Source organism: Garra rufa, chromosome 16 (genome assembly GCF_049309525.1).
Source record: "Garra rufa chromosome 16, GarRuf1.0, whole genome shotgun sequence".
NCBI lineage: Eukaryota > Metazoa > Chordata > Actinopteri > Cypriniformes > Cyprinidae > Garra > Garra rufa.
The window spans coordinates 32,025,142-32,038,556 of NC_133376.1; the positions used below are offsets into that span (position 1 = coordinate 32,025,142).

Consider the following 13,415-nt stretch of genomic DNA (forward strand, 5'->3'; position numbering starts at 1 on the left):
CTCGTTATATATAGCGAGCAGTATGTCATGTGTTAGCAGTGATTCAATGGCACTGGACACCAGCAGCGCCTCCATGTTCCTCTCTGGGTTTGAGACTGCAGCAATCCAGCATGTTCTCAGCTGCAGTGTTCACCTCGTAGCTGAGCCGGTGACAGTATGACGACAAACCTGGGGCTTGACAGCAACTCTTTTTCAAATCAGTTCTTGGTGGTCCAATGAAGGCAATGATAAAAACGGTAAATTTGCATTGTGTTGTTAAATGTTGCCTGAAGGCAGTTTTTTGTGATTGTAGATTTGTGCTTTTAGTTGCATCAACCTAAATGGGTGTGGCTTGGCCTTAATGCTGCAAACCTGCATGCCTCTGTGTGTTTGTTTATATGAACACACAGTTATGAGAGGATCAGAACAGGACAGATTCTAAAAGAACATTGTGAGTTGAGTTTGTTAGCATTTGGGAAGGGAAAGTAAGAGAGCTTTTGTTCCTTCTGCTGTCATGGCCTTTTCCAAAGGCTGCCCTCTGCTGCCTGTGGCCTGTGAGTGCGTGATACGTTATGATAAACAGGTAGGAACCTAAAATGCTATATATGACCATTCTGAGAGATTTTGAGAGCTTTTTGATTGTGGGAATTGTTTTAATATGTGTGTATGTTTGCAGGCACTTGTTTTCTCTTTTATTATAATACAGATGTCTGTCCATCCAAACCATCTTGCAAATGGTGCTATTTGCCTCTCTGTGCTACTTTCTATTGACGTAACAAATGACTTTTAGTGCCCATGCTGGAATATTCCACAGCCCAAGAGTGGTTGTTCAGTTGTCCACAGTGAAAATTATTTTCCCGTGGTTTTCCACATAAACAATTATGTAAAAACATGGTTCCATTTTAGTATTTTTTGCTATATTTAAGGTTTTCTGATGATTTTTGTTTTATGATGTATTCAGCACTCTAACCACTAGCTTTGACTACATTTGAATACCTAATGTACCTAATACTGAATATTAGCTACAACAATTATTTTTTTTTTTTTGTGGATCTATCTGTGCCATCTGCTGATACTGTGTGATTTGTGCTTGCAGACCTTGTGTGAAGAGGGTGTGTCACGTGTGCGTGTGACCAGCAGGAGGAGCTCTCAGAAGCTGGAGAGAGTGGCTGGACTAGTAAGCCGATCCCATATAGAGACACCAAAGGTTAGTGGCTGGTAAAAACGTTATTTTTCTTTCAAAAATAATGTATTTATAACATATAACACCTTCAGGATGGTGCTTTTGAATGTTGCATGAGATCTTTCCAGGCATAGGGATTTGTTTATACTTTAATGTCCACTTCATCTCAGTTAAGTTAACAATTAAAGGTTTAGTTCACTAGTTCACAGAAATAACATTTCCTGATAGTTTACTCACCCCTATGCCATCTAAAATGTTTATGTCTTTCTTTCTTCAGTCAAAAAGAATTTAACTGCAATTTGCACCTTCAGCCTGCTGATCACCATTTAAGTCCACTATATGGAGAAAAATCCTAGAATGTTTTTCTCAAAAAATTTTTTTTTTTTTTTTTTACTGAAGAAAGAAAGACATGAACGTCTTCGATGACATGAGCTTGAGTAAATTATCAGGAAACTTTAATTCTGGACTGAACTATTCTTTTAAGGATGGGTTAATGGCCTAGAATCAGTGTGAGAGACTTTCATTGTGTTGTGTTGCACTGTACATAGCCGAGATGGATATATTTGACCGTACCACCATATATCTTTAGGTCTTTCAGTATCAGTGTCTTTCACACAAGTGCTGCATTTTTAAACACCGTCTGAAGTCAAATAAATTTCAGTGTTGTACACGGCACAGCAAATCAATGTTAGAACAGTTTCAAAACATTTTCTTCTGATATTTAGTTAAATGTTTTTAGAAAGCTGTTTCATATGCAAGATTCTACAAACGACAAATATCCCTATTGAAAAAAAAACAGCATATGCTGGTTAGGTATGTTTTAAAGCATGACAGGTGGTTTGAGCTGGTCCTGAGCTGGTTATGAGCTGGTCAAACAGGAGCTAGTTGCTTACCAGCTCATAACCAGCTCAAATCAGCTGCATTCCTCATAACATACCTAACCAGCATATGCTGTTTTTTTTTTCAACAGGGATATCCAAGCTATTACATGGAAAAACTACACAGTTGTACGCAAAAACACATTTTGTGTGTATGACCTACCAGTACGTAGGTTCTTTGATCATGCATAAGTGTTTTATGCCTTAACATGTACTTTTGTGAAATATTCTAAACATTGTTGTGGTAAATTCTGCTGTTTTAAAATATTTAATTGTTATTTTGCTGATTAATAAGGTTGAGGTTTTATTAGTTAGAATAGGTTGGAAAATTATGAACAAATGATCATATGCTATCCTTTTCCAATGTTTGAACTGATATCAAGCACTGAATTAAAACATAATTTCCACACGTATTGCAAATTGAAAACCTAAAACATTATATTTGTACTTTTTTGTAAATCGAAATGTTTAATGAAAAATAGAAAATAGAAAAACATTGTAAAAAAACTGGGCCAGTTAAAAGTCCTTATTGTTGGAAAAAAAAAGATATATACACCACCAGTCAAAAGTTTTTAGACAGTAAGATTTTTAATGTTTTTTTAAGGTTTTTCTGCTCACCAAGCCTGCATTTATGAAATATTTTTACTATTTTAAATAACTGTTTTCTATTTGAATATATTTTAAAATGTAATTTATTCCTGTGATTTCAAAGCTGAATTTTTAGCATCATTAATCTAGTCACATGATCCTTCAGAAATCATTCTAATATTCAGATTTTAACATTTATTATTCAAATATTATGGTGAAAACAGCTAAGTAGAATTTTTTCAGGTTTCTCTGACTAATAGAAAGTTCAGAATAACAGCATTTATCTAAAATAGAAATCTTTTGCAACAGTATAAATGTCTTTATCATCACTTTTGATCAATTTAAAGCACCCTTGCTAAATAAAAGTATTAATTTCTATAATTTCTTTACCAAAAAAAAAAAAAAAAAAAAAATATATATATATATATATATATATATATATACTGACTCTGATCTTCTGAATTTTCTATTCTTTGATAAAAAACCTGAAAAAATTCTACTTGTTTTTCAAAGTAATAATAATAATAAATGTTTTTTTTTTTTGAGCAGCAAATCAGAATATTAGAATGATTTCTGAAGGATCATGTGACTGGAGTAACAATGCTAAAAATTCAGCTTTGAAATCACAGGAATAAATTACATTTTAAAATATATTCAAATAGAAAACAATTATTTTAAATAGTTACAAATATTTCACAATATTTATGTTTTTTCTGTAATTTAGATCAAATAAATGCAGGCTTGGTGAGCAGAAGAGACTTTAAAATCATGTATGGTTATGATGTACGCATTTCCACTAGTTCGTTTTTACACCACAAGCCGATTTAGCCGATGTTTTCTATGACACATTCATATTAGTGCATACATATGGATGATTGCAGTGCATTAGTGTGTTCAACTATGTAGATAGTAGCTAGGCTGCAGTGTGTCTGAAACAGCAAGAAACAAGCCACGATGCCGCCGTAATCACCCAGTCTTTCAGAAATACTCTGAGCGAAGGCACAACAATCAGGTCCTACTATATCATGGCAGCTCTCATTTTCACGTCCTCCCAATCACAGCACCCCCAGCGGCATGTGGCGGCACAGTGCCTGCGGGCGCTGGCGTTTCAGATGAGCGGAGATCTAGCGCGAGGGATGGGGGCGTGAGGTGGAGATGGCAGCGTGGGTGTGGTCTCGGGTCGTGGCTGAAGAGCGTGGGACCGCCGCGTTGAGAACAGAGAGCCTCCATTGTCTACATCAAAGCGCAGGCTCTCTGCAAGGCAGCGGCGTTCTGTTGACAGCAGGGCTGGCTGATGCTGAGCTGAATGTGGTGTCGTGTCTTCCACACATTAGGAGGGGTATGAGGTGGAAGGGAGGGATGAAGAGAGAGCTGCAGAGGGAACGCGAGTGGGGGAGGATGGGGGAGAGCGAGGCGAGGCGAGGGCCGGTGCAGTGCAACGCAGTTAGAGCTGGAACGGACACCTAGAGCTCAGCCTTCCGCATGTTGCCATGGAAACCAAATTCCTCCCCCTACTTGCATCCCTACAGACTGGCTGCCTCTCTCGCTCCCGCTCTCTCTGTCGCTGTTTTCCTGTCTCTGTTGCATCTTTCTGCATCTCTCATATGCGTTCAGCCACATAACATGGCAAAAATGTGCGCGTTGCATTTGACAGGGTGTTTATGCATGAATGTGAGACGATGCAGAATTAACGTATATGGCAACACAAAGGAATCTCTCTCTCTCTCTGTTTAGAACTCTGGCTTTCTCATTCCCAGTTGTTCATCAGCAAACATCTTGAGTTATCCCCCCTTCCCCTCCCCCAGAGTCATTTTCAGTCCAGTCATATCTTTCTCATGGTTGCGTTTTCTCTTTACTACATTTTAGTTTTGCTCTATTCTGTTTATCCTGCTCTCCAGGCCCATGCACGATTCTTTTACTCATCCCTCTTCTTAACACCTACAACACCTCACCATGTGCACACTGCAGCTAAATACGGATGTCACTCCTGTTCTGAGAGCTTAATCCTGTTTTGTACACATGCAGGTTGTTTAGGTGAGTGACAAACACATTCTACGACCTGAACTGAACAATGAATTGTTGATGAGGTATTCAAAGACACATCAGAGCAATAAAATATAGTTCACGCACAGTTTGGTTAAATTAAATTGGAAACCACACTCTGCACTGTTGTAAAAGAAACATTTAAATTTACATTCAATGAAGTTAAAGTAGTCAAAGTAATTCATTTGCTCTATTTAAATTTTTTAATTATTATTATGTTATTGACTTTTGGGTGTTAGGAAAGGAAAGGAGGTGAAGTGAGGCCAAGCATGGTGACCCATACTAGGAATTTGTGCTCTGCATTTAACCCATCCAAGTGCACACACACAGTAGTGAACGCACACACACCGTGAACACACACCCGGAGCAGTGGGCAGCCAGGGGAGCATTTGTGGGTTCGGTGCCTTGCTCAAGGGACTCACCTCAGTCATGGTATTGAGGGTGGAGAGAGTGCTGTACATTCACTCCCCCCACCTACAATCCCTGCCAGACCTGAGACTCGAACCTGCAACCTTTGGGTTACAAGTCCGACTCTCTAACCATTAGGCCACGGCTGCCGGTTATAAGTCACTATCTTTATTTACTATGGTCACTGACTATAAAATACTAACTACAACAACAATAATAATAATAATAATAATAATAATATAATAATTATTATTAAAATAATGATACTAATAATAATTCTAATAGTTATTTTGATGTATTATTTTTAAAGTCTAATAATAATTATTATTATAACAATAATAATACTTTTATAAAATTTAAGTACCCTACAAATATGAGAGAGAGAATTTTGCATTTTTTTCTGAAAAAATTGTGATATAAAATATGATTAAAAAACTGTACTTCTTTGTAGGGCTTCACAATTTGGCCCAAAATATGTGATATATTAACATGACTACAAAACAGTACTACTGTTTAACTAACTACAACAACAACAACAATAATAATAATAATAATAATTACTAAAATAATGATACTAATAATAATTCTATTATATTATTTTATTATTAATTATTTTTACTAAGCACAAATATTAAACTAGATGAAATTGCCAACTGTAATATAATGATTTAAATAATAATATAATAATAATAATAATTTATAGTGTACTATATATATAATAATACTTTTATTTTACAGTACAACTGTAAAAGAGCCCTAAATTCTTCTCTTGTTATAAGCAATTGAGCCTTCGCAGGGAGTTTGATTGGCAGGCGATCTGACCAATCATAATGCAGAATCTGCCATTTTGTCCGACAAACCAGTCAGACAGGAGAGTAGGTTAACCTTAACTTGAAAAATGGTGTGTAATGACGTCTTTCTGTGGTTGAAAAAAAAAACCTTTTGATGTTCACTTTTGAGCTTTACGTAAATATGAAAATATGATTGTTTATGTGCTGCTTGAACTGAGGCACTATAGCAATCTGTCATGACATAAAGATTAAAGAGCCACAGAACGGTATTTATTGTAATGTACGGTATTTATTAAATGTAAATTTAATTTGAAAGCCAGATCATGCGTGAGAACATGATGTGTTGCATGAGAGTGGCATGGTTTGTCGGACATAGTAACCAGCAGTAACTCAGCAACAATCAGTTGCGGAGATGAGTTTGTCTGCAGCAGCATTTACTGCAAACCGAGCTGCTCTGACATGCTGAAAACATAGATCACAAGCTGCTCACCTGTAAAAGAACATAATGCTGAGCTTCACTCTGAAACATGCGGTGTATATATTTAATAATAATCCACATACATTTTTTTAATCGTGCAGCTTTAATTGTTGCTCTGGTTAATCATGTGGTTATTATGTGAACAGGACAATTCAACATGGTTGTCAATCCTAAACACTGCTTCTGTGAACGTAGCCTCTGAGAAAGATAATTTAGGGATTCGTTCCTGCATTTAACATTTGTTGACAACAGGTTTAAAAGTTTTACTCATGACAAGTTTGGAAAGATTGTTGATGAATATCCATGTTATAAACAATTGAACCTTTGCAGGGAGCTTGATTGACAGGCGAACTGACCAATCATAATGCAGAATTTGCCATTTTATCGGACAAACAACTCAGACAGAAGAGTAGATTAACTTCGGTGGACTTTAACTTAGGGGTGTGTGATATTTTCTGGAATTTCATCAATGACGATAATTAGACAATACTTTGCTGAGTGTGTTATTGTGCTGGTATCTTAAGGACTACCATGGACAGCTCACTCCTACATTTTTTGATATTCTTCATATTTTATGTGGTGGTCAGTTCATACTGATAGAAATTTATCTTTTCCCATAAGTTTAAATAGATTTTTACCTTTTATGGGGATTTTAACCTTTAAAAAGACATTTTTGTCAAATTCTTACATTTAATCAGTGAATTAGAAAAATAAAAAATTTGGACTGTTACCAACCAAATTGAATCAACAAAATTCATCTTTGCAATGCGAACACAGAAACACAGAAAATGCATCTGAAGTGCCATTTAGATGTATTTACACAGTTTAATGCAGGTCATGAATGCATTTAACCTGCAGTTACAAATGCATAAATACTGTTTTGATATATTAAACATAAACATTGAATACTGATATTTGAAATTATTTAAAAAATGAAAAGATACTTTAAATGTGAAATTAAAACCACCAGTAGGAAGCAGCAAGTAACTGGTAATAAGTGAGTCATTGCGATTGAACCAAATCATTTAAATGGTTGATTCATTCAGAAATGAAACACTGTTATGTTGCTCTGAGAAGGAAAACAGTGCTGCGGCTGTGTTTGGAATGATTTTTGTTGGCGAAACAGAGTGAAAACAAGCAATATGGTGTCTAAAATGTAAGTCTCTTAAAGGTGCCATAGAATGGAAAACTGTGTTTAGCTTGGCATAGTTGAATAATAACAGTTCTGTACATGGACATGACATACCGTGAGTCTTAAACACCATCATTTCCTCCTTCTTATATAAATCTAGTGTTTGCAAAAGACCACTGAAAAAGAAGCCAATTCCAACAAACCATAGTCTATGACGTTATAGTTTTAGGATTGTTAATAGTCACGCCCCCAACATTTGCATAGCCCAATCATCAGAAGTTCTGCAGGTAGGCTATTATGAAAAAACAAAGCGAGGACAATAGCGAAAATGGCAGATCACGGGAATAAATGTTATGTTCCAGGTTGTGCAGGAGATGTTAAGTACAGGAATGAGTTGGTGTCTGTACTCAGAAAGGCAGGGGAAACAAATAAGGCGTTCTAATAAAATAAGGCGAGCCACTGAAGGGACACGGTTAGCTTCTTGCTAGCGGTAGCCTGTTACATTGCAATACATAAAATTTCACTTACCACATAAACAGAGTAAGGAGAGATGACTGTGCGGACGATGGCGAATGATTTGCAGATCCTGATCCTAAACAGCATCTAAACTTGTCAAATGTGCTTAGTACTGCCGCTGTAGTGTAACGTTACACAGAGCATGTGCGATCACAAATCTTTAAAATTAAAGTAAAGCGTTATCGTGCATTCAAAACGGCAGTTTCAATGCGCCACATATTAATAGCAGCTCGAGCTCCGTAATTAAATATATATTTTCCTCCATGTGTTTCCTTCCTGCTGTGTGAGCTACTGAAATGAGCCACACATGAAACTTCCAAATAAGGTAATAACAGAGCATTTCATTCTAGGGACAAATCCTAGGGTTGTAAATGGACTTGTAAAACCGTTTCTGGAGAATTTTAGCCCTTACCTAAGCCATCTACCTTCTATGTAGATATCAGAGAACAATTTTAAATATTGTATCAATGCATTCTATGGCACCTTTAAGTAACTTCTTGTCTATTGAACTGTTTAAAAAATCAATATCACATTTGTATTCATGGTAATTTTTTGTGAAAAAACAGCAGTATTTGTGTGAAATTGATGAACTATTTGAAGTAAAATACATCTTTACATTTTCTGCCCCAATGTGTTGAATCTGTGATCATTCTAAATGTATTTTAATAGACTGAATCATGCAGTGAAAGAACGCACTTTTACACGCACTAGTCTAGACATGTAACGCCTGCACTGGACTCTGTAGGTGTTTTTAATGATTTTTGCAAAATACTCAATAATTTAAAACCGAACATCGTTAAAACAACTATTACGATATTATCGCAGACGATATATAGCACACCCCTACTTAAACTTGAAATGTGTGTATTGATGTCTTTACGTGGTTGAAATAAAATACCTTCTGATGTTCACTCCTTCAGTTTGTGCTTTACGTAAATATGAAAAGATCATATTCAGATCATATTCAGTTCACGTACCGCTTGAACTGAGGCACTACAGTGGTCTGTCTTGAGTAATATATTGTTTTGGTTTTTTTTAAATGACAAAATTTGAAAGCCGAGACTTTCATACCAGAAGTAACCTGCTCTGTTTCGTCTGTCAGCGCATTTTCAGTGTCCTTTTTGCTCTGTGTTTTTCACTGCATGAGAACATGATGTGTGGTGTTAGGCCTTCTTTGCGAGCGATCGGTTGCAGAGATGAGTTTGTCTGGAGCAGCATTTACTGTGAACCAAGTCACTCAGAGATAAAAATACCAGATCACAAGCTGCTCATGTTTAAAAGAACACAGTGCTGTGCTTCACTCTCAAACATGCAGTGCATACTGTATATCAATCACAGCCTTTGTGATTTGATAATCCATTTTTTATTAATCATGCTATGGTTAATCACGGCTATCCTGAGCATAGAAAAGGGGCTTGACTCATATCATTTGTTCATACAGACATTATTTGATCCACTCCTATTGTGTGAACAGGACAATTCAACACGGTTGTCATTCCCAAACACTGCTTCTGTGAACGTAGCCTCAGAGAACGATAATTTAGGGATTCATTCCTGCATTTAAATGCGTCTGTCAGTCTCGCAGTGTACGTGGCCCTTATCAGACCCTCTCTTCTCTTCAAGACCTCTCAGTTCACCAGTCATTTCACAAGCATCTCATATTCCCTTTCTCTCTTTTCCTCTCTCTCTCTTTCTCTCATTTCCCTTATCATTACGCTGTCAGTCGGATGTGCGGTGTTTGGTGCAGCAGCTGTTTTCTGTCACCAGGCCTATTAATAGGAGTCACAGCCTTCACAGGCACTTTAGTTTATTGTGTCAATGTGGAGAAGCAACGACTCGATGAGTTATGAGCGTTTAGGTAAAAACCCAAAACCCTTTCTTTGCCTTGCATCATTGCAATTCAAAATGCATGCTTGTCATGCATTAATCATTATTGTATCATGCTTGTGTTGCCTATTCAATGAGAAATTCTCCTGGCTGTAATCACAGTCTTTCAAAGGCTGCTCTGCACCTGTTTCCTACAGCAATTCTCTGCGGTTCATTCAAAGGAAACCTTCAAGAATGCTACTGCCCCTTTAAGACTGCCTGTGTCTCATCTTGCCTTATATGGACATACATCCTGTCAGGTGACAAGAGAGCAGTCACATGGGCTGCTGTGAGAATGCACAGAAATTCCAGAAATTTTCTATAGATACCTTCGATGTGAGAGAGTATGTGGGGGCTGTGAAGCCGGCTGGGGGGGTTTATGTAATATGGGAATGCAGAAACTGACAATGAGGCTGTCAGATAGAAGATATGCTGTGTGTCATGAAGTAAAATCCACATCCCTTTGTAAAACCACAACACAATCATTCTCAATTATGTCAGAAATCAACAATAGGCTCCTTTCCAGTTTCTCAAGAGTGGGTCAGAGGTTGGTTTTCATTCTCCAGGAATTCTCTCAGTGCCTATTCACTGAGATATGCATATATATAATATTTGCAAACATAGAATGCTCAGATTTTGGTCTTAGTCGAAGAGCAGTCGAAACCATCAAACAGATAGAAGGTGCATTCTTCAATTGTCTTTTTTTAACCGTCCATCTGTAGTACTTTTCTTCATTCAGCCTGGGAGGATGCATCTGTCTCTACCATCACACATTCTCTCTCTATGTGTTCGTTTGCAAGAAAGAATAAGACTGCAGATAGAAATTACTACAGTATAAGTAATAAAACATGCTGCAGCTTTAAATCAAATCATATTTGTAGCATTTCTGCACTGGATTTACATTTGCATATGTAGTTATTGTAGCATCTTAGCATGACATTTAAGGCGTTTAAATGTTACTTGCAACACATGGCCCCTTTATATGCATTATACTATAACAATCTTATATTTTCTTTCCTCAACAATCACCCATGGTGTGTGTGTACAGATATTCCAGCAAATATTGACAGACTTGGCCAATGATTGGCTGTGCCTCTCCTTTTTAAAGATTTGATATTATGTAATTCTTTAAGGAGCAGCATTTTTCCCTAGAGGTACTAGAAACGCCCACATGCTCTCACACTCTGGAAGATACTGACACAAACACATGACATAATGCAAGCATGAAATGCATGCATATAAGCACGCTCTGCTTCCCTGCCTTCCACTTCTCTCTTCATCCTCGGCCAGCTACATTAAAAATTCCTCTATGGAGACCATGGAAGTCTGCATCCTATATGAGAACGTGTTGTATAGACAAGGGGAGCAGAGGGAACAGGGTGGTCGTAACATGTGCCCAGTCATGTGTGCTGTGATGAATATGCTCGCATTGCCTTTTTTCAGCCACCGAGCACCACCCGTACTCTCCCCATTGGCATCGGTGATGTTTCCGTGTGATACTCGCACCGTTCCTATCTCTGATTGGCCTTCCTCCTGGAAATCGGAAAGTTTGCCGGAATAGTATATTGTGGTAATGAAGTGAGTTACCGTTGCATATAATTAAGTGTGGCTGAGCCTGCTGTTTGTGCCTCCTGGTGGGGTCGGAATAGAATAGTGTGCAATGCCTATTAGAACTGACTCAGCCACGAAAACAAGTGAATTCACACATGCATAAACAGAGAAACGCACACACAAATGTCCATGCATGGATATAGTCACAGCAGTAAACTCTCTGTTGGTTTCTGATGTTTATACACTAGTATATTTGTAATAGTGTATCAGGTCAAAGTCTGTTTAGGTTGAGATACAAAATTGTGGCATTTCGATTTAAGTAATTCAGTCAAAAACCTCAATAGGAGTGTCACTTGAGTCACTTGTTGTAATCAGATTACCATAGATTTTTGACATTAAGTATGCAGATTTTCATTTACAGCGATCAATAAATATAGTAATGTCTCCTCTTAACAAAAATAAATAACAATAGCAAGAAACTGTGCAACTCAAGACTGTAGTTGTGCAACTTTCTTAAAACAGTGCAGTTAATTTGATGAATGAATTTCTATATTGATTATTTCTTACTTTACTGTAAATGCACATTCCATTTTGATTGAAGAACAATTATCATTATTAACATTAGTTTGATTTAAATGAAATTCGAAGTCAAATATTTTTTTTGTCTTTGATGTAGTGTAGTAAATGCTAGGGTTGTCACTAACACTTATTTTGGTAATTGAGTAATCTGTTATTTTGATGATTAATTGAGTAATCAGGTAATTATATAATAGCAATGAAGCAAGTAAACATTTTAAACCAGCCACAGAGAATATTTTCACTTTTAAAAATGCTGGGTTAAAAACAACCCATTTGGCAACCCAGTGATGGGTAAATATTGGACAGAACAGATGCTGGGTTATTTTGACCCAGCTGGTTGGGTTAAATGTTTTACCCAACATGCTGGGTTGTTTTATTTTAAGCAAATATTGTTTAAAAATTATTATATTGCTGGTTTAAAATGGGCTGGAAATGAAAAATTAGAATTATAGAGACAACAGCAATATCAAAAGATGAACATTTATTATTAAGCAAGAACACCCATGGACAAAAATATTAGACAAAAAAATTAGACAGTCTGAACTTATTTGGGTGAATACAACATAGTTTACAATATTACATACATTTAAACTTGTTTAACAAGCATTTTAGAAATAAAAAATGTTATTTTCAAAAGTAGCATTTTAATTTAAATATTGTCTGTAATCGCTTTTAACCAAAATAGTGCTAATTCTCAAAAAAAAAAAAAAGGTAATTAACCTAGCATTTTTAGAGTGAAGAAAAACTCCCCAGCACCTGGGTAAAAATATAAAAATAACCCAATAAAATTACCCAACAGGCTGAACCCAGCATTTAAGTAAAAAAAAATTAACACAGCATTTTTAGAGTGTAGCAACTGTATCACTGCACATTAAAGACTATTAACAGTACATCCTGTAACTGTGAGACAGCTACGTCTATAAAATTATGTCAAATGTTATTTTGATTCATGTCAAATATTTTTCTGTCTTTGATGTAGTGCTAGGGTTAAATGCTAGGGTTGTCACTAACGCTTATTTTGGTAATCGAGTAATCTGTCGATTATTTTGACGATTAATCGGGCAATTATATAACAGCAATGAAGCAAGTAATCATATGGTTTTATTAAACAAAACTGTTAAAATACATAATATTATAAACAATAGAGCTAATGTACATTATGCATTATAACAAATGCCTGCAAAAGCGCCAACAGTCTGACAATTGTTTTTACACTTTACTGTGCGATCAAATCCTTGTTTAATACTGACTAAACATTTATTACTAGAGCTGGGCAACAATTAATCATACCATCAAAAATTAAAAAAATAATTGTGTACATAATATGTATGTGTGTACTCTGCGTATATTTATCATGTATATATAAATACTCACACATGCATGTATATATTTAAGATAAATATATTATGTTTATATATTAAAT

General features: G+C 36.2%; 1 protein-coding gene across 1 annotated transcript in view; it reads left to right on the top strand.

Moving 5' to 3' along the window:
• Positions 1-13,415, top strand: part of dlg3 (discs, large homolog 3 (Drosophila)) — a 161,196-nt gene that overhangs the window by 25,063 nt on the left and 122,718 nt on the right. Inside the window, exon 4 of the mRNA XM_073820520.1 lies at positions 1,076-1,186. Within this exon, the coding sequence (XP_073676621.1) occupies positions 1,076-1,186 (111 nt within the window). The remainder of the gene's footprint in view (positions 1-1,075; positions 1,187-13,415) is intronic.